Source organism: Physeter macrocephalus, chromosome 5 (assembly GCF_002837175.3).
Source record: "Physeter macrocephalus isolate SW-GA chromosome 5, ASM283717v5, whole genome shotgun sequence".
Classification (NCBI taxonomy): Eukaryota; Metazoa; Chordata; class Mammalia; order Artiodactyla; family Physeteridae; genus Physeter; species Physeter macrocephalus.
This window is the reverse complement of record NC_041218.1, coordinates 79,063,452-79,090,652: the sequence shown is the minus strand read 5'-3', so window position 1 is coordinate 79,090,652 and position 27,201 is coordinate 79,063,452. Positions and strand designations below refer to the sequence as shown.

The following is a 27,201-nucleotide window of genomic DNA, read 5'->3' as shown; positions in this document are numbered from 1 at the left end:
AAAAAAAAAAAAAAAAAAAAAAAAGATTAAGATGGTACATTTTATGTAATGTGTTTAACAATATTATGCATACCAAACGTTACTACGTGTATCAAAAATCTTTGAAAAGTCTCTTAAAATGTAAAGAAAAAAAGAAATCTACTAAATAGAAATTCTGCCACTCTGCCCTTTAGAATTTCAAGTAAGACAGTAAACCAGATTTTTTTAAACAAATAAATAAAAATAACACCCTTTAATACTGCCTGTGTCTCATTACAGACCAGACATAAGGGCACTGAGTGTTGAGAAAGGATGCTTTTGCTCTGCTAGATCAATGTTCCTTTTTTCAAAGGTCTTTTATATGCACTACAAGTAACTTCTCGGGCTCATATGAAGGGCTTATGGTTTAATCAGGAAAACAAATGGTCAAAAAGTCAAAACGTACTGCATTCTTTGCCTCTCACTGGGTCAGGCAGGCCAGAGCAGTCCACTGCAGAATTCGGAATGGCAACTCTCCATCTGGAGCCACTGCTATCACATTCTGTATATTCAAAGTGGAAATCTTCCTGCAAATAATCACAAACACAAGCCTTTGTTAGAGCCAATTTTAATGGGACAACTGCGCTTTCTCAATCATCCCCAAACCTGCCTGGAAGCCTGGTTCCAAACTGTTCTCTCTGCTTGACCCTTATTCTTTCCCCACTCCATCCATACCAAGCAGTACTTTGATCAAAAATGTATCACACCAGGCACTGACTAGGTGCTGAGGATCTGACGAGGGCCATGACCATCAGGCGCTCATGGGGTGACCAGCAAACTGTACTCTCACCCACCCCAAAAGGCAACAGCACACTGTCCCTATTTTTTGCAGGCTTCTTAAGCTCTAAATAATTGATAGATGTGAATATAAAAGCAAAATAACCCTAGGAAATTGAAGGCTGTCACTGTCCCAAATTTTTCAAAGAAAGAAATAGGAGAACAGTTCCCATTGACCTAATTTCTCCCTCTGTTTAAAATTTAACAGAAGGTAGAAAGATTAATCATCCAAATACTAACTAAAAGACTACCAGTTTTTAAAGAAGCTCTCCCAGGCTCAATCTCCCCCACCACAGCAAGCTGCCTTCAATCACAGACTGTAACACAGACCATTTATTACAGTCGCCAAATAAGACCAACCCACTTGTGTCTGGCCTCTATCTTCACTTGACCTCCCCTGCTCAGAGCACATTACACCCGTGAGATGCTTGAGCTGAGAGGAACGAGGACAAAGTGTCATTAGACGTTTCAAGAATGAGAGAAGTTATAAATCTACTCCAAAATATTTCAGTTCAGTATCTTAGAAGTTGCTAGTCTGCTTAACCTACTCTGTTTGCCTCCTTTACTGTATCAATGATAGGAGTGAATGGAAAAATTGCCACATAACCATCAGGAAACCAGGTGGGGAAGTCTGTGTGTGTATATGTGATGTGTGTGTGTGTATGTGATGTGTGTGTGTGTGTATACATGGAAAGAATACCAATTAAAAGGTAGGTTCTGGAACCAGGTCTGAGTTTGAACTGACATCTCATTCCTCCACATACAATCAATGTGCTATATTGTACAAGCCACTTTACCTCTCGAAGCAACCATTTTTTTCATTGGTAAAATTACAATAATAGTATTTCCTATCTTGTATGGCTCTTGCGGCAGTTAATTGAGATAATGTCTGTAAAATGTTAGGCATGTTAAGTTACACTGAGTTAGCACTTATTAGTGGTAGAATTATTATCCTTCTTAAGGGCAATGTGGGTACAGAGGATGATATAGAGGAAGGAGCTAGTGGTAACAGGATAAGGCACAAACAACCTGAGTCTTTGTTTCCCCTGCTTCAACTTCTGCACACACTTACGATAAATGAGAAAGGACTGAGAGTTAGAGAAGGTGTAATTACCGGGCTGGAAGCAAAGGCCTTATGCTGCATTAGGACTCTCCCCAGAATTAAGATTCAGTATATACTTCAGGCAATCATCTCTGAAGAGTATTTTTTCCACTCAAATTTTTTTTTACAAAGTTTGGTAACAGACGATTTAAGTTTAAGTTATTTGACAAGAGTCTAGATTTCAAATATGTTTTACTGCCAACTGAGGACAAACCTACATATGTAAAAAAAAAAAAAAAAATCAATAAAAGCTGCCAAATGGGAAAGGCTTTCCAGAGGGAAAGATGGGAGGAAGGGAAGTAAGAAAAGAGGAGAGGGAGGGAGGGAGGAAAACATAACAAAGGTCACTAAATTTGACAACATACAAATGTTAAACACTGTACACCAAAAGTCATCATAAACAAAAGTAAAAGGTAAACAACAAAACAAACTGGTGAAGAAACACACAGCAAAGGTTAACTAACTTAAGAATACTGGGTTTCTGAGTTCTGGAAGTGAATGGTGGTGATGGCCGTACAACAATATGAATGTACTCAGTGCCACTGAACTGGACACTTAAAATGATTAAGATGCTAAATTTGATGTTGTGTATATTTCACCACAATTTTAAAAATTGAAAATATGAAATAAAAAGAATACTGGGTTTCTAAAGATCGGTAAGGAAAAGGACAAATAACTATTGGAAGAATGGTCAAAGAACACAAGCAATTCATTAAAGAACAATACAAATGGCCAAGGATAATATAAAAAAAAGTTGAACCTTGCCAAAGAAATACAAATAATGATTTTCATCAAGTTGGCATGACATTTAAAATATATTTTTTTAAACTCCCTGAGGTAACAGTGCAGTCAAATGAGCACTTGTGTGCTTCCAATGAGAATAAAGTGTGCAGGCTTTCTGGAGAGAAACAGTCAATATGTACCAAGATCTTGAACGTCTTCAAAAATTTGAACCCCAAATTCCACTTCTAGCACCTAATCTAAGGGAGAAAAATGTTTCGTGTGTTCAGTGATTTATGGCCAAAACTGCTCATGATAACTTTGCTATAGGTTGAGGGAGCATAATTAATAGCTGAGCATTATTTTCCACATGTATTTAAATCAATAAATACTCATAATAATTAATGTGGATTAGGAAAAACAGGTAATATTATTCCCATTGTTCAAATGATACTCAGATTGGATAAGTGATTTACTCAGAGATACCCAGCTAGTAAGCAGCATAGCTGAGAGCCGAAGTCAAGCCTTTTGTTTACCGACCAGTGTTTTCAGTTTACACAACGCCACTGTGCTTAAAATAGAAGGTTACTGTTTTAAAAGAGAAGGAGTGGTCAAAGTTTTGAATATAAAATCCTGACGGTTACAGAAGTCTAACAGTAATCAGAAGGATGTTTCACATTCAAACAGAATACAAGAGCACACAGGTAAGCAGAAACCATTTGATTCCCCTCTCTTTCTGTATTAGTTTTCTATGGATGCTGCAGCAAATTACCACACACGTAGCCACTTAGGACAACAGAAATTTATCCTTTCACCGTTCTGGAGGCAAAAAGTTCAAAATCTATATCACTGGGCCAAAATCAAGATGTCAACCAAGCTGCGCTCCCTCCAGGAGCTCTGGGCAGAATCCACTCCATGCCTCTTCCAGTTTCTGGTGGCTGCTGCCATTCTCTGCCTCTGTGGTCACACTGCCTTCTTTCTCCTCCCCCTTGTGATTGTATTTAGGACCCATCCAGAAAACCCCCCACCTCAAGATTCTTATTCACATCTTCAAAGCCTTTTTTGTCATACTCACGGCTCCAGGGATTACGACACAGGTATCTTTTTTTTTTTTTTAACATCTTTATTGGAGTATAATTGCTTTACAATGGTGTGTTGGTTTCTGCTTTACAACAAAGTGAATCAGTTATACATATATAAACATCCTCATATCTCCTCCCTCTTGCGTCTCCCTCCCTCCCACCCTCCCCATCCCATGCCTCTAGGTGGTCACAAAGCACCCAGATGACCTCCCTGTGCTATGCGGCTGCTTCCCACTAGCTATCCACCCTACGTTTGGTGGTGTATACATGTCCACGCCACTCTCTCACTTCGTCACAGCTTATCCTTCCCCCTCTCCATATCCTCAACTCCATTCTCTAGTAGGTCTGTGTCTTTATTCCCGTCTTATTCCTAGGTTCTTCATGACTTTTTTTTCCCTTAGATTCCATATATATGTGCTAGCATACGGTATTTGTTTTTCTCTTTCTGACTTACTTCACTTTGTATGAAGACTCTAGGTCCATCCACCTCACTACAAATAACTCAATTTCATTTCTTTTTATGGCTGAGTAATATTCCATTGTATATATGTGCCACATCTTCTTTATCCATTCATCTGCTGATGGACACTTAGGCTGCTTCCATCTCCTGGCTATTGTAAACAGAGCTGCAATGAACATTTTGGTACATGAATCTTTTTGAATTATGCTTTTCTCAGGGTATATGCCCAGTAGTGGGATTGCTGGGTCATATGGTAGTTCTATTTGTAGTTTTTTAAGGAACCTCCATACTGTTCTCCATAGTGGCTGTATCAATTTACATTCCCACCAGCAGTGCAAGAGGGTTCCCTTTTCTCCACACCCTCTCCAGCATTTATTATTTCTAGAGTTTTTGATGATGGCCAATCTGACCGGTGCTCTAATGATTAACGATGTTGAGCATTTTTTCATGTGTTTGTTGGCAATCTGTATATCTTCTTTGGAGAAATGTCTATTTAGGTCTTCTGCCCATTTTTGGATTGGGTTGTTTGTTTTTTTGTTATTGAGCTGCATGAGATGGATTAAAGACCTAAATGTAAGGCCGGACACTATCAAACTCTTAGAGGAAAACATAGGCAGAACACTCTATGACATAAATCACAGCAAGATCTTTTTTGACCCACCTCCTAGAGAAATGGAAATAAAAACAAAAATAAACAAATGGGACCTAATGAAACTTAAAAGCTTTTGCACAGCAAAGGAAACCATAAACAAGACCAAAAGACAACCCTCAGAATGGGAGGAAAATATTTGCAAATGAAGCAACTGACAAAGGATTAATCTCACAGGTATCTTTTGCAGGGGGGAGTGGTGGGATAGTATTCGGCCTACCATGATCTCCTAGTAAGAAGAGCCTAGGCCAGGCATGCAGTTGCATGATGGTTTTCTTGTTCCTCTTGTTCCCAGTTATCTGCATTAAGAAGACTTTTCTATTTCCATATCCCACTGAGATCCTGGTCCCCATATGTAAAATTCAGGTAATTTGTTATCATCCTTGCAAAATAATGATACTGAGAATTCTGGCATGAATTTCAAATGAAGAATGGCCTCTGAATAAAATAGGTAAGCTCAAGAAAACTCTCTGCCACCAGTGCCTCTGTGTTGTTCAGGCTGCCAGTTATGAGATGAGAACAGCAGTAAGTACATGGAAAAAGAATGTTGTGTTTTCTGGCTGCAGTGGTAGATGTCACATGCCAATTAATTTTCCTGTGGTTCTTTATTCTACCTGTCTCCTCTAGAATACCCTTGAAATCTAAAGAGCCACAGCTATTGTTAAGTTACAAAATTCTTAGGACTCCAGCAGGAAGCTATAATGTGTTTATTTATAATTTAAAAACACTGAAATGCAAACGTACTTCATGCAGAGGGCATCACTTGGGTCAGGAATTTAGACTGTAGCCCCTGCCAGATGGGTTTTATTTTTTTTAATTATTTAATAGGCTATTTAATCTGGGCCAGTAACAATTTTTTTTCATCTATTTCTGAAGTCAACCCTTAAACCCACAGCAGAGATTTAAGAAATAGTTGTGATGCAGTAAAATCACTAAAGATATAATATACGCCCCCAAAATATTCTGAATGGTATTCAAGGTACGGAATAAAGAGAACTATAGCACATACATTTTCAGATTTATAGATAGTACCCCATAACTCTGGCCACAGACCCAAGAAAACATTGAGCTAAACTGATCCCTTGGAAATGGGAATTTTCTGGATGTCAAAGAGCAATTAAAAAGAAAAGGTAAAAATTTTCTAACACAAATATAACATTAATACATGTCAAAGATTTTATTTAAGTCATTAACTAACAAGTCAATCTGGAAGTTAGCCATTGCCATCAGTTCAAAGGAGAATTCAAAGAATACACATAAACAGGCAATCAGGAAAGCGAAATGAATTAACTAAGAGATGCAGAACTGGGAAAATATCCTGAGGGCAACAATCAATTGCATTCCAAAGTACAAAATGCATTTTCATTTCTATGGACAAGAATCATTTGTATTACTATCAATTCCTACATCTCACAGTGTTGTAAAATAGTTCAAAGACAGAGAAAGATGCAGGCCCCTACAAAAACTGATCATTCAGCAAGGTGCTCTAAACAGGACAGCCAGTCATCTTTTCTGCCTGTTTCAACATGTTTCACCATTTTTCCTGACAAGAGGGGAAATTCCTGACAATTTTTCCAACATTACAGGGCTCCTGACATTTTATCACCAAACCTAATGATGTGAGTCAGAGCACACTCTAAACAACAGAACATCCGCTGACAAGCCACAATCTCCAAATTATAAACTGGAGGAAGGGCTTGGCCTGACCCGACTCAGGAGATGGCAGTTATTCAGACATGTCTACAAATCACAAAACATTGGAGAATGAAAACACTGCCCCAAATAAAAAAATGATGGGATTCTCTGAAAACCTTACATTGTAAACATGTGGGAACCGAGGAAAGAAACAACCAAAAAGAAATACAGCATGGAGTTACTGCTGATCAGTGCGGATGAAAAATTGTGGCTCACTATCTGCAAGCACAAAGTCACCAGCCACTGCCTTCGCTGACCTTCAACACACCTTGAAAGGAGTGCAGGGTGGAGATCAGGAACGAGGCTTTCTGTGTTCTGGGAAAATGGCAGAACAGGCCTTCAGATAGTTAGCCATTTTCAGGACAAGATTTTATGGGCCCAATTTCTTCCATCTTCTCTTATCTGGAAAAGCACTAAAATCATTAACGGAGATATCCTCTCCTCGGGACTAGCCTCAACCTTCTGCCAAAATGTGTGCTTGACTGCATGTAGCCCCTTCATCAAAATCACATACATACTGCCCTCTCCTCTTACCTCTTTGGAGCAGTTCCTCAGAGCTCTCTGAGAAGCTGTCTCCCAGGCTATAGTCCTCCTTTTGCCCCAAACAAAACTTAAGTCACAACTCTCACGTTGTGCTTTTTTCTTTTTTTTTCAGTAGACATCAGCAAACACTTAAGGGAAGATTATCCCTCAATATAAATCATGATCTCACACACACACACACACACACACACACACACACACACTCACTCACTCACTCACAACTCAAGCATAGGCACAAACTCTCAAACTGTTATCTTACACCTAAACAGAAAATGTCGGGATACACCCAGATAAATATCAGATGCCCACAGGACCCCCTACAAAAGACTTTCTCCTTGACCAATCTTTAGTCAGGCTCCTCTGAACTCTCTTCCCAATGAAGACTTGACCTCTAGGCTTGTGTGTTCATCTCTGCATCACCCAGTTTTATCAAGAATCCTGTCAAGTCAGTTTAGCTAGAATCCCCCCTCACCCCTGATGTTTCCTCTTAGTAATTTTCATCCACCGACCCTCACCCCGCTCCTTGACTATAAATCCCCACTTGTTCATGCTGTATTTGCAATTGAGCCAGTTCTGTACTGAGGTCTCTTTTGCCCTACTGCAATAGTTCCTGAATAAAATCTGTTTTTACCATTTTAACTACTGACCAGGTCTGGTTTTCTCTGACACCCCCTAACACAAAAGTCATTTTACTACAAAAGCCTCATAGTGCTCCAGGAAAACCTGGGGTATCATCTCCCAATTATGATGACAGTTGCTATAGTTTAACTACACATAGACTAGACAATGTTTCAAATAAATCTCACATATAAAAATAATATGCATATATGCATATATATGTCTTGACATTATCTTGACAATACACATATATTTTACATATTGACATTAACATATATCATTTGTCATGATTTACACCTGTATCAATATATATCATTTTTGTATATTAACATTAATATATATCATTCTTTATTTACTACATGACACTTTGTTATTAAATAAGTACTATGGCCTAAATGCTATGGGAGAGATATAAAATAAATATAGCATATAGTTCCTATACTCAATAAGCTTATGATTTTGTTGGAGCAGACAGGACAGACACGGACACACACACACGCTACATAATTTTATAAGAAAGCATCAAGATTGAGGAACCAAAGTGGAACGGTGGCATCACAAGACAGTATGCAAGTAAAAACTATCTGGTAAAACTTACCCACAAAAATCCCTCAACTCTACCATGGAGTAAAATGTGTACCACTTCTCAGTAAACTCATCACAGCCAATTTTTCCTTAAGCCCTTATCAGATACCCATTTCTTAGCAATCAAATGGCTTGCATTTTAGGGACCATTTTTCCAGAAAAACGGTAAAATGTGCATGATGTGATCTCATTATATCATGATTTCAGAGTCAGAGGAAATTTTTGTAATCTCGAACCACCTGAAAAGGCTTTGCGGCGAAAGCCCTGAAAAACAGGTGGGGTTTATAACTACTCTAGCGCTTACCAGCTCCCTCATAACTAGCTAGTTTAATAGGGTGTGATAAACGGTGAGGCCAAGCATGAAAATAATATGCCTGAAGATATGCAGTGAAATACATTAGCCTAAGATGGAAGGATAGATAGGTCAGTAAGTGAACTAATGAAAGAACAAACAAACCAACAGAGCTGCCTGGTCTTCAGTAGGATGAGATGTGTTCACGTCAGTGACCCTTCACGAGACAATCAGTTCCCTGATGCTCCCTGCCTATCCTCTGTGGTCAATTAAGAGTTGACCACAGCTCATTATAATGATCCAATAGATGAGCACAAATTCAAGGTTACAGAGTCAAAAGCAGTAGAGGTAGAAGAAGAAATAGTGCTGATACCTAAGAGAACATACACAGAGGGAAGGGACCAAAAAAAGCAAACAGAATTCATTTTCTTCATATAAGGTTCCTTCTCTTTGAGTATTTTTATGTGAAATGTTGACAAGAGCATTTGTCAACACTGTATTTGATGAGACTGCAACTCCTCTGGGAGCAAGGCCCTCAAATTTAAGTGCTCAGCAAAGCGTGTGGCACCCTTATTTGAGAGAGCGACACAGCAGGAAGGAAAAAGGGAGAACGTGAAACTGTAGTACTCGGCACAAATATTCCAACTCCTATTCCAGTGGATGAGGGCACACATCCTACTACGTGGGAAGGTCAAAAACAGGAGAATACTCAGTGCAGATACACATGAGACATAATAAAAACTTTCTTAGCCTACATTATCAAGTACATGAGCACACAGCACTGTGCAGAAGCATTTATATTCTGATTTTTCTTTTATAAATGGAACATGAAGTTAGTTACCATGGGAACCTAAGGCTAAGTAAAGCAATATGTATCTGATCTATTTATGACACATTCTCTTTTCTGCATTTGCAGACACGATTGCTTTTAAGAAATTATTTTGAAAACATTCATGTTTCAAACCTAAGTTCAATGTCTGTCTCTGTATACAAGGCCTTATAGGTACTCAATTCATTTTGTCCTGCAATACACATTCCTGGCACGTCTCCCCCGTGCCACTGTGTAGATTCTGGGGATACCACAGGGAATGAGGCAGCCAAGTCCCTGCTCTCGTGGGGCTTATGTTTTTGTAGGAATAGAAGTGCCCAGGTCGATGGACATTTAGGTTGCTTCCACCTCCTGGCTATTGTAAATAAACGGTGCTGCAGTGAACACTGGAGTACATGTAACTTTTTGAATTATGGTTTTCTCTGGATATAAGCCCAGCAGTGGGATTTCTGGAGCATATGGTAGTTTTATTTTTACTTTTTTAAGGACATGGAAGCAACCTAAATGTCCATCGATGGAGGAATGGATAAAGAAGATGTGGTACATATATACAATGGAATATTACTCAGCCATAAAAAATAACAAAATAATGCCACTTGCAGCAACATGGATGGACCTAGAGATTGTCATACCAAGTGAAGTCATACAGAGGAAAACAAATATCATATGAAATCGCTTATACGTGGAATCTAAAAGGTGGTACAAATGAACCTATTTACAAAACAGAAATAGAGTCACAGATATAGAAAACAAACTTATGATTACCAAGAGGGAAAGAGGGGGAGGGATAAACTGGGAGATTGGGACTGACATGTGCACACTATATATAAAATACATAACTAATAAGAACCTACTGTATAGCACAGGAACTCGACTCAATACTCTGTCATGACCTACATGAGACTAGAATCTAAAAAAGAGTTAAACATATATCCACGCTGAAACCCCAGCCCAGCACCACTGTCCTTCCAACTGAATCACCTCACCCAAACTAGCAGCCACCTCCCTGCTCCCCCAAAGGTGCCCTCGGTGGACGTTACACCTCACCTCAGGACCCTTACCCCTCTCATTTCAGCTAATTTTCACATCTGCTTACCCTAGAAATGAGATTTGCTGGAACATAACCTTTATCCACAATATCATTATCGTTACTAATAAAGACACTAACAACATTTGCAAACCCCTGTAAGCTTTCCAAAATAATTTTCCTAACATTATCCTACTTGAATTGGTCCAAAGCACAGCCCTACATAGTAGGCAGGTATCCTATCCCCATCCTCACGGCCACTGCCCTATTTCAATCGCCACCTTCTGTTGCCTGAATGACTATCAACAACCTAACTGGCATCCTGCTTCCTGCTCCTGTGCACATCCAAGACACTGCAGCCAGTTCTCATTATGTCATCCCTGCTCAAAACCCTGCAACAGCTTCAAATTAGCCTAAGGACAAAGTCCATGAAAGGCCTCTCTTCATTCATTTTCTCTCTGCTCCTCCAAGTTTCATTTCTCAACCTTCTGCATGTATGAAACATTGAAACAATGGAATCAAATATGCTATATTCTTCCTTCCCTCCAGGCCCTAAACATGACTTATGCTCAGCCTAGAAGGCTCTCTCCCTGCCCAGACCCTGTAACAGCATAAAGAACTCTCGATAATCACAAAGCACCGTGTAGCAGGTTCTCCTTCAAGCCCACGACTAAGCTTTGCAGGACTAAGGGCAACAGTATACACTGAGGTGCCCCTTCATGTTCTATACTCACCCCACACCTTGAACAGCCTCCTCACGTATAAGTGGTGACCCCAGCCAGCACATCCAAGCTCTGTCGGTGCCCCTCGCACAATAACACAGTCTACAGTCAGGATGGACCCAGGAAAAGTCTTTAAACGCCCTGGAAGCGGACCTGGGCTTTTTAAGCATTTAATTCCAAAGCCATGTTAGCCAGCGTATGGTATAAAAGGGCGGGGGAAGAAGGAAACACGACATCTAGGTGGGCACATCTCCTTGGCACATAGATTACCAGGCAGGAGGAGGAACACAGCCAGAGGAAGACAAGAGGGGGGCCCTCTGCCCCAGAGACCAAGGTGGGGGGCCCTCCTGCCTAGTCTGAAGGTGGTCCTGATCTCTCTTATATAACAAGATCCAAAGGAAAGACCAGCAGGAAAGGTATCTACCACTTTGTAAGACAGAATTTTCAGGGAGGGAAGGAAAATCGGTCTACTTTTTGAAGAGTTCTTGGGTAGAGGTAATTTTTTCTTTTTTCCTCTTTCACTTTTTATTTTGGTCTCACCCAAATAAAACTGTAAAGTGGTATATAAAAGTCCAATATTCCAAAAGGGAAAAAAAAACAAATCCTGGAAATTGATTTTTATGTCTAATAACATATGATTGTGAGCTTATCTGTATATAATATAAAAATCCAAATTTTTTCTAATCAGGCTGAAACTGAAAAGGTGACTTTGCTTCTGCAAAATGTGAGCAACTACTTACTATTTAACAAGCACCAAGAGAAACTGGTTCAAAAGTTTCAGAAATGTATTAAACATAACCCATGACACATCAATTCCACTTCTGGGCACATAACCCAAGGAAACCATAATAGATTGCATCATAGCATTATTTAAAATAGTAAAAACTTGGGGCTTCCCTGGTGGCGCAGTGGTTGCGCGTCCGCCTGCCGATGCAGGGGAACCGGGTTCGCGCCCCGGTCTGGGAGGATCCCACATGCCGCGGAGCGGCTGGGCCCGTGAGCCATGGCCGCTGAGCCTGCGCGTCCGGAGCCTGTGCTCCGCAACGGGAGAGGCCACAACAGAGGGGGGCCCCCATAACACAAAAAAAAAAAAAAAAAAAAAAAATAGTAAAAACTTGAAAACACTCTAAATGTGCACCAAATAAGGGACTGGTTAATAAATTATTGTGCACTCATCATGGGATTTTATATAGTTCATTCTAAAATGATAATGCCACTGCCATATGTAATGAAAAAATTATAACATATTTAAGTATAACATAAAGGTTATATAAGACAATATGTCTGAACTTATGGGTGGGGCTATGTACGATAATAATACATGGAAAAATGAGTGTAGGTATGTATACCAAAAGATTGACCGCAGTGAACTGAGTGTAGAACATAGTGATTTTCTTTGGAATTGAAGTATAGTTGATTTACAATGTTGAGTTCGTTTCTGGTATATAGCAAGTGATTCAGTTATACATATATATATATTCTTTTTCATATTCTTTTCCATTATGGCTTATTACAGGATATTTCATATAGTTCCCTGTGCTATACAGTAGCACCTTGTTGTTTTGGAACATAGTGATTTTTTTAAAATAAATTTATTTATTTTATTTATTTATTATTTTTGGCTGCATTGGATCTTTGTTGCTGCGCGAAGGCTTTTCTCTAGTTGTGGCAAGCGGGGGCTACTCTTCGTTGCAGTGCGCGGGCTTCTCATTTCGGTGCCGTCTCTTGTTGCAGAGCATGGGCTCTAGGCATGTGGGCTTCATTAGTTGTGGCACTTGGGCTCAGTAGTTGTGCCTTGTGGGCTCTAGAGCACAGGCTCAGGAGTTGTGGCGCACGGGCTTAGTTGCTCCACGGCATGTGGGATCTTCCCGATCCAGGGCTCGAACCTGTGTCCCCTGAATTGGCAGGTGGATTCTTAACCACTGCGCCACCAGGGAAGCCTGGAACAGAGTGATTTTTACTTTCCCTTTTGGGATTCTGTATTTTTTAATTTTTCTACAGTTAAAAATGTACTACTGGGCTTCCCTGGTGGCACAGTGGTTGACAGTCCGCCTGCCGATGCAGGGGACACGGGTTCGTGCCCCGGTCTGGGAAGATCCCACATGCCGCGGAGTGGCTGAGCCTGCACATCCAGAGCCTGTGCTCCGCAACGGGAGGGGCCACAACAGTGAGAGGCCCGTGTACCGCAAAAAAAAACAATAAATAAATGTACTACTTCCCCTAAGTTCGGGTAGTTGCTTTGCCAAGACATAAAAAAAAAAAAAAAAAAATTTCCTGTTTCTCCTGACTTTAAAATAGGCACCGGATGGGACATGCAAAATTTCAAAGGATACTACTGAAGTATTCCATTATCATTCATTAGTTGCTCAGTCTAGATTAGTCTCTCTGTTGGGTGTCAATCACTAGCAAGGCTTTAAGGACAAAGGTCACGAGACATAGGTTATAAGTTCTGTAGAAGGTAGCATGGAAAAGAAGACCCAGAGCTAAGTACTGTACAAACAGGCAGATACAAGGATTCAAAGTGGGTACAAAGTGGATAAGGAAACGTGGGAAGCGTTGGATGGGAGAAAAGAGAACAAGACAGTGAAGGAACTCTGACAACACAGTTTGCTGATTTCACAGTTTGGCTCAGGAAAGGGAAAACTCCACATATGAATTCAGCTAAGCCACTGGCAGAGCTCAGAGAGAAAAGATTTATAAAATACAATTTAAAATCAAAAGCTAATTCTTGCCAGTGCTGCCACTTGAAATTGAGCTTTACTTGTAAAGAGTCTACAGAAATAGCATAGGTGATAAGAGGCTATGAGAATTTTGACATCCAAATCATGTTTTTGCTTGCAAATTGTGTGAGCTAAATAAAAATAAGCTAGTTATTTCTTTTGCACTCAACTGACCCTATAAGAATCTCTCAAATTAACAGAATATTTAAAAAAATAGAGTATAATCCTAATGCCTATTGTCATAACTACATTCCTAGAAAGCAAACTTTAAAAATCTGTTAGAGACTTCCCTGGTGGTCCAGTGGTTAAGACTTCACCTTCCAATGCAGGGGCTGCGGGTTCGATCCCTGGTCAGGGAGCTAAGATCCCACATGCCTTGTGGCCAAAACATAGAAGAGAAGGAATACTGTAACAAATTCAATAAAGGCTTTAAAAATGGTCCACATCAAAAAAAAAAATTCTGTTAAAAGATTTTCTTTTTAATGGGAAAGAGTAGATGCCCATTGTTCTGTCCGGCTAGCATCCTTTTCCCATTTCTTCAAGTAGCAGCGTGACTCTTGCCCTCATTACCCTTTGAGGACCTCTTCTAAGATTCTAGGCAGCTCTGATTGGGCAGCCAATCCCAGGACTCCGAGCCCTGGCCAGGCCCTGCTATGGACATGTTACCTGGCCAGTTTTAATAAACTATTCATGGGTGCTGGCCAGGATGGAGAACACCTACTACAGCTTCTTTTTCCCACTCTGCACAAAATGCAAAAAGCCAGACTCTGCAAAATTAATAATAGCAAGTGATCTGGAGAAGAATGTCAGAACTTGAATAACAACTAGTACAATGGTAGTGAGTTTGCTGGTTTCTTTTCTTCCTTTATCTCTTGGCTTTGAGCTAAAAGTGGGCCCAATCAGAGAACTGTCTAGTAGATGTGGATTATAAAATCTAATCATCTGGCCAGAAGACCAAGAAAAGGGATTCCTGTTAGCTAGATAAGGGCAGGACGGTGGCGGGGACGCAGAATGTGCTTTTTTCCCCTTTTTTCCTCTGTCAGCCTTGCCCCAAGGCCAGCACCACTTACAGAACTACACTGATGCTACCACAGCGACACAGGTACCTAATACCCCAAGAGGAAACCTGTCTCTCTGGATAAAGGAACTAGAACAAGGAACTCCTGCTGTGCAAAGAGTTGACGGTGGCAGGGGAGGGGTTATCCTTGTTATCCTTTTTCTCCCTTCTTTCTCTTGCCTCTTTGCCCCAGTCAACTGAATTGAAGAGAAGCAGTGGGCAAAACTACACAGTAATCTATCTTTGTACCCAGACAAAATACAGAAAGGAGTCCCTTAGAAAATATCCCAGAGTAATGGAGAAGAGGACCTCCTAGTTGTGTGTATGAATCAATCACACAACTCCCAGGCTCACCCTCAAGCTAGGCGTGTGTGGAATATAATTAAAGTGGCAGAGCAAAGTCACAGAGAACTCAACTACAGTATAAACCACCACTCTAACTCAAGCCAGGGGCAGACAACTCTCCCTGTCCCCCCAGCCTCCGCCAAAAAAAAAAATAGTAAAAGCTTTGAAAACTGAATTAACACTGGAACCACCACACACAGAAGGTGATCTGTGATCTGAACCTAACCAGGTCAGCTGCCAGCTAAAGCAAACAAACAAATAAAAATTTCTATAGAAGATTTTAAAAAGGGCCCAGAGTCTCACAACATAATATTTAAAATAACCAGACTACAATCCAAAATTACTTGATATATAAAGAACCAAGAAAATCTGACTGATGATCAAGAGAAAGACAATCAACATATGACAACCCCAAATGCACAGATACTAGAATTATCAAAGCAAGAATTTAAAGAAGCTATAACTGTCTTCCATGAGACATTTATTTTCAAAATTTATATATCATTAATATTACCAAGTTTTTATTATGCAAGTAATAATAATTTACTGTAGAAAAATTAGAAAATATAGATAAAGATGGCTTTCCTCAATTTTCCTGTCTACCTGTAATAAAACTGTAGTATCTCCTCTCCTTATTTGATAGGACTGTTGAGCATAAGCAAACTAACTGAAATCACTATAAAATATGAGATGATTATTCATACACAGATATAGCAATACTTAGGTTTACATGCTAGGAAGCTATAACTGAATTATATTTCTGGCCACCCACTATACTAGGCACTAGAAAATAAGACCTGGAACCACTTTAGCTCATTGCAGTTGACAAAGATGTTTCACACGTATTTTCTGATTTGATCCTCATGGCAACAATGGGAGGGAGGTAGTACCACATTTCCTCAATTCTAAGATGCAAATTTGAAGACTTCTGAAATCCACATCAAAAGACACTTGTCACTAACTATGCACAATGATGTAACTCACAGCCTGTGCCTGTGCAAACTGAACAATAGGTCAACTATCCACTCACGTGATTATCACTTCAGTTGAGTTGTTTGTATCCCAGGAGTTGGATTTTATCTTTATTTGCTGCTCACAAGGTCTGAAGAAAAAATTACACAGTGACGTGGCACAGAAACCGTAAGTACCTAAGACCACCTCGCGCCCAAGAGGGAATGCAATCAGGCGGAAGTGGCCCATAAGAACAGACCACAGAAGTTTAAAAGCTAGGACAGAACCTCTTCATGCATCCTGAAGGACGGTCACTGAGATATTAACTGCCAAACACTTCTGAAGAACTCCAAAGAGACAGTGTTTAAGTACAAATGACAAAACCATAAATGTGACCTAGTAGAAAAAAAGCAGCTTTTAAGGATATTTATAAAACAGGGCTCAAATCACTTATATTAAGAAATACAAAAATTTTTTTAAACAGAAACTATAGGAAACAGGAGACCATAGTTAAGTCCAGCCTTAACTACGTTAACACCCTAAGAACTAACTAAGTATATAAATTGGCAGATTCCTAAACCCGGTTGAGCCAGGGCATGAGACAACAAACCAGAAGAGTCTTGATGGTGATTAAAGCCAGAATGTGGGGACTTCCCTGGTGGTCCAGTGGTAAAGAATCCATCCTGCAGTGCAGGAGACGCGGGTTCGATCCCTGGTCAGGGAACTAAGATCCCACATGCCGCAGGGCAACTAAGCCCACGCGCCACAACTCGCGTGCCACAACTAGCGAGAAGCCCATGTACCACAATGAAGATCCCACATGCCTCAACTAAGATCCTGCATGCTGCAACTAAGACCTGTCGCAGCCAAAAATAAAATACATAAATAATAAACAAATCTTTAAAAGAAAAAAAAGGCAGAATGTGGAGAGAATGCAAGAGAGAGGGTAGAATAATAAAAGAGGAAAATTAGGCAGAAATCAATGTCATGGAAGGCAAGACAGAGGTTGCATCAGGTCAAGCCAATACAAACCAGGATCCTGAGCACAGGTTTAGAAAAGAAAAACATCACCCCATCTCAGGGACTCTGATAGCACTAATTCACAAGAATCTAGATATTTCAGGTGAAGGCAGAGGCTCACTCTTTGGCAGAGATATTAGAGAAGAATGATATATAATTAAGTAGATATATTTGTACTATTGTTGATTGGGGGAAAAATATTGTACCTTTAACACAGTGGAGATTTCTCCAAGCCTCCAAAAAAGTTAATAAAACTCTGGTGCCTTTTAAAATAAATGGTGATTTAGAATTACAGAAATAGGATTTTGAGAATTTTCTGAGACTCAAGATTTCTGAGATCCAGCAGCACGTGTAAGGCAGAGCTGAGAGTCAAAAATAGCACAAGTAAAACTGTCTTCACTCTATTGCAGCTCCTAACGTGAGCAATTTACTTATTAATATGTATTATGGGTACTTCCCTCTTTTATTACTGGCTTTTAGTACTGAGCACTTCCTTTCTCAGCTGGAGCCCCACCCCCTGCTCAGCAGTCTTTCTGTACTTCTCCCCTAATCAGCTCACTTTCCTTTTCTCCTCATAACAATTCTAAATTTAACACTCATATTTTCAAGCCACATGCTAAAGCTCAGTCCCTTCACTCTCAACATATAACCTTGCATCCGACCTCAAAAAGAAAAGAAAAGCCCTCCTGGCACGAATCTCCCCAGCTGTCTGTCTCCGTCTGTGAGTGTGTGTACATGCACAGACTTCCTTAACCCGCTTGCCTCGGGTCTCATGGAACAATGCATCCTTCCCACTTCACAAATCGAGTATCTCTGACTGTTCTTGAAGCCTCAACCTCTCCTCAAATATGTTCCATTAATTATTCTCCCTCTCTCTGACTCTCCCCTCATCACATAAATTATTCACGTCTCTCCCATTATTCAAAACAAACGAATCTCCACTGACCCTGTGTGTTGATGATTCATCATTCCCTCCTCAAATCCATTCTCCACCCTCATTTGACCCAAGTTAGGCCCAGAGAGGCTGACTGCCCTAGACTGTATCACTCAAACGCCTTTGTCCTCTGGATTCGGGTTATCTTTGCCCATTGGGAGGCACAAGCAAGAGATCGGGGGAAGTATTTCCCTCCCTTCCCCTTTCCACAGCCACGGAGCTTCCCTAACACCACTGCCTCCCTCCCGTTGCCCTGGCAGGCCTTTGAGTGCCACCAGCTTCCGGATCTGTTTCTGCGAGTCCCTGATGCCTCTGTGGCTGGTTCTCTTAAAATCAGTCCACGCCTCCATACAAAGCTTCTTTATTAAATGCTATTCAGTTGAACTTTTTGTGTGAGCTGTTTTCCTGCTGGGACTCTGAGTGATAAACCTCATGTCCTCCTCCAGCTCCTTTCCACTTCTTACCAGCCATGCTTCCTGAAAGGGTGGTCTAAACTCACCATCTCCCATTACTCTCTCTCATTTACCCCTCAGCTTAGTATGATCTGGCTTCTACCTCCCATGCATCCACTAACCTCATCTTTCAAGCAGGGTATTCGAGACCATTTAGGACCTGGCTCTATTCCAGCTGCATCTCCCACCATCTGCCATGAGACCATGTGCTCCAGCAAATGGCCCTAGAGTTGCCTTTGGCCTCTTACAGGATTCTCTGCCCCTGGAATGTCCTTCTCTGCTTCAGGCACCTAGTGAACCCCTTAGTCACCGTGCAGGCCTCAACTCAGGAAGCTCCTCCTTCTGGGAATCCTTCCCTCACTCATCCACCCTTCACCAGCCGGAATTAAGTGTTCCTCCTTGCACCCCCCCCAGACCCTGTACACAACTCTTTCATTCATCACATTTTATCATTGTGATTGACCTTGTAATCCCACCAAATGATTCTCTCTCTCAGAGCAGAATGACCCCAAAGTCCCCAGAAAACAGAGCCTGAGGAACATGCTTACGTGATAACACTTTATTGAGAAGCGCAATCCCAGGGAAAGAGGAGTGAGGCAGGAAAGGAAAGGAAGGCAGACACAAGAGAGTGGATCACCAAGCGGGCCACGGCTTCCTCACAAACTGATTGCTCAGACTGGCAGGATGTCTTCCGAGAGGCAATATGAAGCTACTGGATCCCCAGTCAGTCAGTCCAGAAAACAGGAAGAAAGGAGAATTTATCCCCTCATTCCTTCTCTCTCTCTGGTCAAAGTTCTGCTACAAGGGATGTTAACTCCCCACCACTTGCAGGCTGCCTGTACGTGAGTGCCGAGCGGGTCCCACTGTGTCACCAGATAAATACATATTAACTAACTTATTAGAAAAGGAAGCATTTATACCTTTGCCCAATTGATAAATCTCAGCTGAGTAGTCTAAATCTCTCAATGGGTAAGCCCATTAAGGCATAAATATCATAAACGGTATTACCTGAAGCCAACGCTGAGGTTCAGGAGCAGAATTAACTCTCTAAGAACTAGATGGCTGGAATCCAAAGGGTGGCAAATAAGTTTGACTTTCTGATAATTTCTTCCCTTTCAGAGTGAAGTCTAATACCCAAAGTGAAGATGTCTTATTTATCAGTCAATGTTTCTCAGTTATCTGGGAGGGACAATCCACATTGTGCAGGACTGTTTCATTCATCTGATCCAGATTAATCTGACAGTTTAAAAATGAGAAATGTTGCCATTTGACTGAAACCATTATTTCTAACAGTAATATAATGTTATAGAACTTGTAATAGAAAAATGGATCCAAATTCTATGCTACATTAATAAAGAGCAACTAATCAAATGCTCATTCTTAAAATCATAGTAAACATTCTCTGAAGCAGCGCAACTCTCCAACATTACAATAATGTTCATCTTTGTATTTCCCCACTCACTCTACTTTTATACCACTCAGTACTATGTAAGTAAGCCCCAAATTATGGAACCTAAATAAGAGAGCAAAACAACCGCCCCCAGTCCCTTTTTTGATGAGAAGGCATCTAAATCATCTGTGATCATAGTTATCCAGAAGCAAATAGGGTAGGGTTAACAATTAGCCATTTCAACGATAAAGCAGAAAAATTAGCCTGCGTCCACACTCAGCTCTGGCAGAGTCCTTGATAATCATGAGTGAAAATCTGGGTCCAGGACACATTCACACCTTTCGCTTAAGCCAGCTCCCTACAGGACCCTATGACTGGAAGGCATCTTGAAATGTCACTTAATCCATCTCCTCCCCTGCAGGCAAGATGGTAACAGAGTTTCCTTCCAAATTTCCAGAACCACCTTCAGAACTGGAAGAGTTCAGTCTTTTCCTCCTAATTCCAGAGAGCAGTACCAGCTGCAGGGCAGTCTCCATGCCTAAAAGAGCTGGACAGCGATTCCCCAGAGGCTCGTGGCTGGGCTCCGGAGAGCCACTACTGGAGAACCCGAACCTCATCAAAATGAACTTAAAGGGGTATTCAAAATTCTCCTCTAGCTATCACATCATTAAATTACATACTGCTTTAATAAGGCTATACATGGGCTTCCCTGGTGGCGCAGTGGTTGAGAGTCTGCCTGCCGATGCAGGGGACACGGGCTCGTGCCCCGGTCTGGGAAGATCCCACATGCCGCGGAGCAGCTGGGCCCGTGAGCCATGGCCGCTGAGCCTGCGCGTCCGGAGCCTGCGATCCGCAACGGGAGAGGCCACAACAGTGAGAGGCCCGCGTACCGCAAAATAAATAAATAAATAAATAAATAAAGGCTATACAATTTTTCAATAATGGCCTATTTTTATATATATTGCTAAGTATTTGACTCAGAGATGATACTGTGGAAACTATCACCCTCTCAAAAATTATATTTAAAAGTGAAGTTCTCCCTTAACTTTATGATTAAAATGCTTCTACCCATAGGTTTGTTTGGATTGCTTGTGCACTAAATTTTAAGGTCTTTCTTAAAAGAAATCAGACCTTTACAACTATGTTCTTGGCTACAGTAATTTATCTTTCTACCGAGAGGCAGAATTATGTAGTTGATAAAAGTTCAGGACTCTGAAACTAGACACAATTTGATTAATGAGGAGGTTGCTTAACTTCTTGTCATCTGTGAAGTAGGGGTTATAGTAGTATCTTCTTCACTGAATTGTTGTGAAAATTAAATGAGTTGATACATTAAAGTATTTAGGATAGTGCCTGGGTCACCGTAACCACTATGGAAGTACTGCCATAGTAACCAGTATTGGAAGTATTACTACAAAAACAGTTTAAGCATGGTTTTCAAAAAGCATGCCTGCATCAAAATCATGATAACATATTCTTGCTATATGTTTATATGTGCATGTCTCCCTTGCTCTAGAGAATCTAGGCAACCCAAGGGAAGGGATGATGCCATCTTTCTTTCAATAAATCTGAGTCTATCACTGAGCGTAAAACTGCACACAACTGAGCCACAGGACATGTTGTATTGCATGAAACAATGAACCAAAATATTTCCCACTTATCCAAAAACAAAATCCTCTCCGAAGGTTAAGGAAAATGAAGAGAAAAGCCAGATGAGTAAATTTACTCTTCTCTCATGCATACCGGCAATTTAAGTAGAAACTGACCCAATTTAACACAGTGTTAGAAAACCATAAATAACTATAAATTAAAATCGCGAAGACGCTTCATAAATAGTGAAGTGTTCTCGTGCAATTAAAACAAGCTGAGGCAAGGAACTCTGCTCGGTATTCTGTAATAACCTAATTGGGAAAAGAATCTGAAAAAGAATAGATATATGTATATGTATATCTGAATCACTTTGCTGTACACCTGAAAAAAACACAACACTGTTAATCAACTATACTTCAATATAAAATAAAAATTAAAAAATTTTTAAAAAGCAAGCTGAACACATGAAGGCTAACCAATCACCTATCTGAGTTTCATAATCAGTGAACCAACAGATTGTAGATATTTTTTAAATGTGCAATTTTAACCAATTTTGGCTTTGTTTCCCTTTTAAAGAATTTGTAAATGGGTTTTATAAATTTATTTATTTATTTTATTTTGGGGTGCGTTGGTTCTTTGTTGCTGTGCGCGGGCTTTCTCTAGTTGCGGCGAGCAGGGGCTACTCTTCATTGTGGTGCGCAGGCTTCTCACTGCCGTTGCTTCTCTTGTTGCGGAGCTCGGGCTCCAGGCGTGCGGGCTTCAGCAGTTGTGGCTCACAGGCTTAGTAGTTGTGGCTCGAGGGCTCTAGAGCACAGGGTCAGTAGTTGTGGCGCACAGGCTTAGTTGCTCCGCAGTATGTGGGATATTCCCGGACCAGGGCTTAAAAAATTTTTAAAAAGCAAGCTGAACACATGAAGGCTAACCAATCACCTATCTGAGTTTCATAATCAGTGAACCAACAGATTGTAGATATTTTTTAAATGTGCAATTTTAACCAATTTTGGCTTTGTTTCCCTTTTAAAGAATTTGTAAATGGGTTTTATAAATTTATTTATTTATTTTATTTTGGGGTGCGTTGGTTCTTTGTTGCTGTGCGCGGGCTTTCTCTAGTTGCGGCGAGCAGGGGCTACTCTTCATTGTGGTGCGCAGGCTTCTCACTGCCGTTGCTTCTCTTGTTGCGGAGCTCGGGCTCCAGGCGTGCGGGCTTCAGCAGTTGTGGCTCACAGGCTTAGTAGTTGTGGCTCGAGGGCTCTAGAGCACAGGGTCAGTAGTTGTGGCGCACAGGCTTAGTTGCTCCGCAGTATGTGGGATATTCCCGGACCAGGGCTTGAACCCGTGTCCCCTGCATTGGCAGGCAGATTCTTAACCACTGCACCACCAGGGAAGCCCTGTTTCCCTTTTAAATTATGCAGGCTATATGTTCGGGGTCCACATATCTTTTTGTTTAGCCATGATGAAGAGAGTAAAATAGCACATACAAACATGTGCCTATTTAGAGATGGGAGATTTCTCGCTCCGTAGCTTTTGGCTACCTTGGCTCACAATTCGGGAGAGTCTGAAGCAGACAGGCTGGCAGCAAGCCAGCATGATGAGGTTCAGTGGGCTACGGGCTGCTATTTTTTTTCAAAGTCTTCCGAACAATTGCAAATGTAAACAAGCACCCTAGGATACACAGCTCATTTTAAAAGTAACATTTGCACATACTTTTTGTCCTTGATATTTAAAAAAAAGAAACTGCTGTTCCATTGCCAATGTTACTTACTACCACTTAGACATAAGTGACTGAAAAGAAATTCCTAGGGCAGAGGTGACTTTGTTTTTAGCCCACACTATATCGCCACATGGCAGCTCTGACCAACATTCTGATGTTTATTGTTTGTGTCTGGATTCTTGGCTTCAGATTTTAAGTGAAATGCCCTGAGTTCTGCTCTCTAAACTGAGATCCCAAGGAGCAGAAAATTTACAAATTTAAAGTACAAAGAAAATAGTACCTCCTTATTATTGTACAACAAGATGATAAGCCCCCCCATAACTTGATTCTACCTTGGATAAAATTAAAAGAGAAACTATAGGTCAAGACAGTATTTTAAGAGATGCCACAGGAGCAAAGAATCTTGCAAATCTTAGTTCCTTAAGAATTCAAAGTATTGAGCTAGCTGTTATTCTTCTCAGGGGGATTAAAGAGAGGTTAGAGATTCTTTCTTTCCCCTGGACCACTAGAGCACACTGAACAGACAGCAAAGGTAGAGAACTAGTTACGTGAGGTAAAGGTCTTATCTGAATTTAAATCTATATAGTCTCTGACCCTCATCATAAAATATTCCTTTCTTCAGTGCTTGCAGAGAAGAAATAAGGTCCCCATCTGCTAACTACAAAAAATTAATATAATCTCCCTGGAATATAACCTTTAACTATGCAGCATGTTATAGCCAGAAAGCTTGGAAACCCTATCTATCGAAATAAACAATGCTTGTTCCTTTCATCTATAGGATACGTTCAGCATAAAAATATGGAATTTATTCATCTGAGCTGTAAATAAACTCACAAGCCCTGTGTGATCAACATACGTAACCACAGATTTATTTTAAAAGGTATCATATCTAGATCTGCCATATATCATAATAGAACGTGATGAACGCTACAGGTAAGATGAGAATTAAATGCTAACGGAAGTCCCAAGGACTACAAAGTGCCCACACGTTGTTGGTACAGAGCAAACGCGTGGCAAGTGACTGTATCCAGTGACTGAGAGAGCGATGATGATTCATTCTATAGTGGAAGAAACAAGAGGTCCATGCTGTTAAATAACTGTTCCTGAATAGCTGGTCAGTGACAGAACCAGGGCAAACCATCCAAGGCACCATACTCCCAGTCTGATGGTTAATCTAGTACACCACACAGCCGCTCTTTCCAGGAGAACAGCTTCTCACCCCTACACCTCCTTACAACTAGTGACTATCATCACATGTGTGGTTGGTGAGAAAATTTTACAGTCTTCTTTCAAAACACATGCATGATGTTCCTGATTATAAATGTAATTACAAAATTATCAATGACGGTTGGGAAAATGTGCCCCAGCTCTGTTATGCCAGGGTTTGTTCTCTTAGGTTAAAAGCAAGTAAGAAACAAGCAGTTCAGAGCAGGTTTGGAGGTTCCATAAAGTCAGGAGGCTACTTCTGTCTTTCTGCTTCATCCCTCCTGACTTTTATCTTCAACGTCACCTCATGATCCAAGATGGCTGTTGAAGCTCCTGCCATTATACTCATACGACAGTCAGCGAGACAAAAAAGAACTGAAGAGAAAAGAGGAGAGAATGTGTGCTCTCACCTTTTAAAAAGACTTCCCAAAAATCTCATCAGACACACCTGTTCATATCTCGTTTGCAAAAACTTGGTCCATGGCCACAAGCTGCAAAGAAGCCTAGGAAAGTGTCTTTTTTTTTTTGCTGTAAGCAGGCCTCTCACTGCTGTGGCCTCTCCCGTTGCGGAGCACAGGCTCCGGACGTGCAGGCTCAGCGGCCATGGCTCACGGGCCCAGCCGCTCCGCGGCATGTGGGATCTTCCCGGACCAGGGCACGAACCCGTGTCGCCTGCATCGGCAGGCGGACTCTCAACCACTGCGCCACCAGGGAAGCCCCCTAGGAAAGTGTCTTTTAACTATGCAGGCTGCCCAGCTTTCTGTCACTAAAGAAGAAGAGATAATAAATACTGGAAAGGAACTACTTCCAATGTGTAAATAAAAATTGTGTCATCCCAAGTGGGGAAAGCCGCAGGGAGGTGGGGGGTGGTGTGATGAATTGGGCGATTGGGACTGACATGTATACACTGATGTGTATAAAACTGATAACTAATAAAGACCTGCTGTATAAAAAAAAATTAAATTAAAAAATTTTTAAAAAATACTAAATTTTCTTTGGGTTATTTGTATGGAAATATGTTAATATAAATGTTTCAGACATTACATGAAATTCCTAAAAATCTTATATGTTCTGGTATAATGTTATAAGTCATAATTCTAGTTATTATTTAAAAATGTATATCTCAGAAATAACTAAATTTCCTTGTCAATTGCATTATTATGAACTTTCATCAAATCTTTGTGGTCATTTTTAAGTCTTTTGTCATTTACAGACATTTCTGGGTGTACTCTGATGCTTTTGCAAAAATGTTCCTATAAAAGGGTTTCATCTTCAAGGAATTCATGGAAAAGACTGACAAGTACAGGTTTCTGGTAACTGACTATACTGCTGAACTGAATGAATAAGCATTTTCAGAACTCTAATGGAAAACTGATGAATTCATAAAAGTGTTAACAAAAGATCAGATGAAGAAAAATTAATTACATGGGACTGAGCGAACTGATGAGGATGATCATAATTTTTGTGACTTTCTGTTTGAATAAAAAAAAATTGTGTCATCAACAAAGGAAAATAAACTATTGCTACAACAGAAAGCTGACTAAAAAATATATATATAGTTCCTAATGAAAGATTTTTCTAAAATCTAGTGTTCCTAGACTTAGTTCAAGAATCTTTAACCAGGATGAAATCCAAATAAAATGGAGATTTACCATAAGTTTATCCTAAAGAAATGAGACCCACATTATTTCCTTAGCTAAATTCATGTGGAAAAATTAGGAAAAGCAATTTCAACTGAGCCCTCATAAAAGCTTTGTCTCTCCCAGCACAGACTGTCTAATCACATTAAATGAAAAGGTGAAATTCTTATTTATGCTGCTACGGGAACAGAAGTCTACCATTCTAGTGTGAAGTTTGTCTAATGTCTTCACTGATGTTCTGATCCAAAATAATTTCAGAATATTAATTTTGGAAAAGCTACATCGATTTGAAAACAGCAACTGAAACACTTTTTTGATACTATTTTTAAGGGCTACTTTCCATTTCCAGTTATTACAAAATATTGGCTATATTCCCCGTGTTGTACAATACATCCTTGAGCCTATCTTACACCCAGTAGTTTGTATCTCCCCCTCCCCAAACCCTATACTGCCCCGCCCTACCTCTGGTAACCACTAGTTTTTTCTCTATATCTGTGAGTCTGCTTCTTTTATTTTTATATTCACGAGTTTGTTATATTTTTTAATCCCACATATAAGCAATACCATGCAGTATGTATCTTTCTCTACCCAAAATCTTTTTAATCAAAGAATGTCATGATCCTCTCTCATCTTAAAAATGCTACAACTGTAAAAACTACAGAGATTTCTTGAGAGCAGAAATGAAATCCTATGAAATGAAGAACCCAGAACCTGAGTTCACTTCAACTACCACGCGGTACCCCTGCCATGCAATGACCGCTGGGAACATAACAGTGAATGAGACATGGCCCTTCCTCTAGAACAAACGGAAGAATTCAAGAGATGATGAGTTAGGTCAATCCAGTACCATAACTACTGAGTGTAGAACTTCAAAAGAGGGAAGGAAATCATCCACCTTGGTGATTAAAATGAGAGGAATCGGGCTTCCCTGGTGGCGCAGTGGTTGCGCATCCGCCTGCCGATGCAGGGGAACCGGGTTCGTGCCCCGGGCCGGGAGGATCCCACATGCCGCGGGGCGGCTGGGCCCGTGAGCCATGGCCGCTGGGCCTGCGCGTCCGGTGCCTGT

The 27,201-nt window shown here is 40.6% G+C and overlaps 1 protein-coding gene across 6 annotated transcripts in view; it reads right to left on the bottom strand.

The window, feature by feature from the left end:
- Positions 1 to 27,201, bottom strand: part of ELAPOR2 (endosome-lysosome associated apoptosis and autophagy regulator family member 2) — a 282,202-nt gene that overhangs the window by 97,716 nt on the left and 157,285 nt on the right. For all 6 annotated transcript variants that reach the window (XR_003679921.2, XR_003679919.1, XR_003679918.2 and 3 more), the window contains exon 2: positions 425 to 545. Coding sequence is in view for 2 of the 6 variants with exons in the window: in XM_028490126.2 (XP_028345927.1) it covers positions 425 to 545 (121 nt within the window). In the remaining 4 variants the exon portion in view is untranslated. The remainder of the gene's footprint in view (positions 1 to 424; positions 546 to 27,201) is intronic.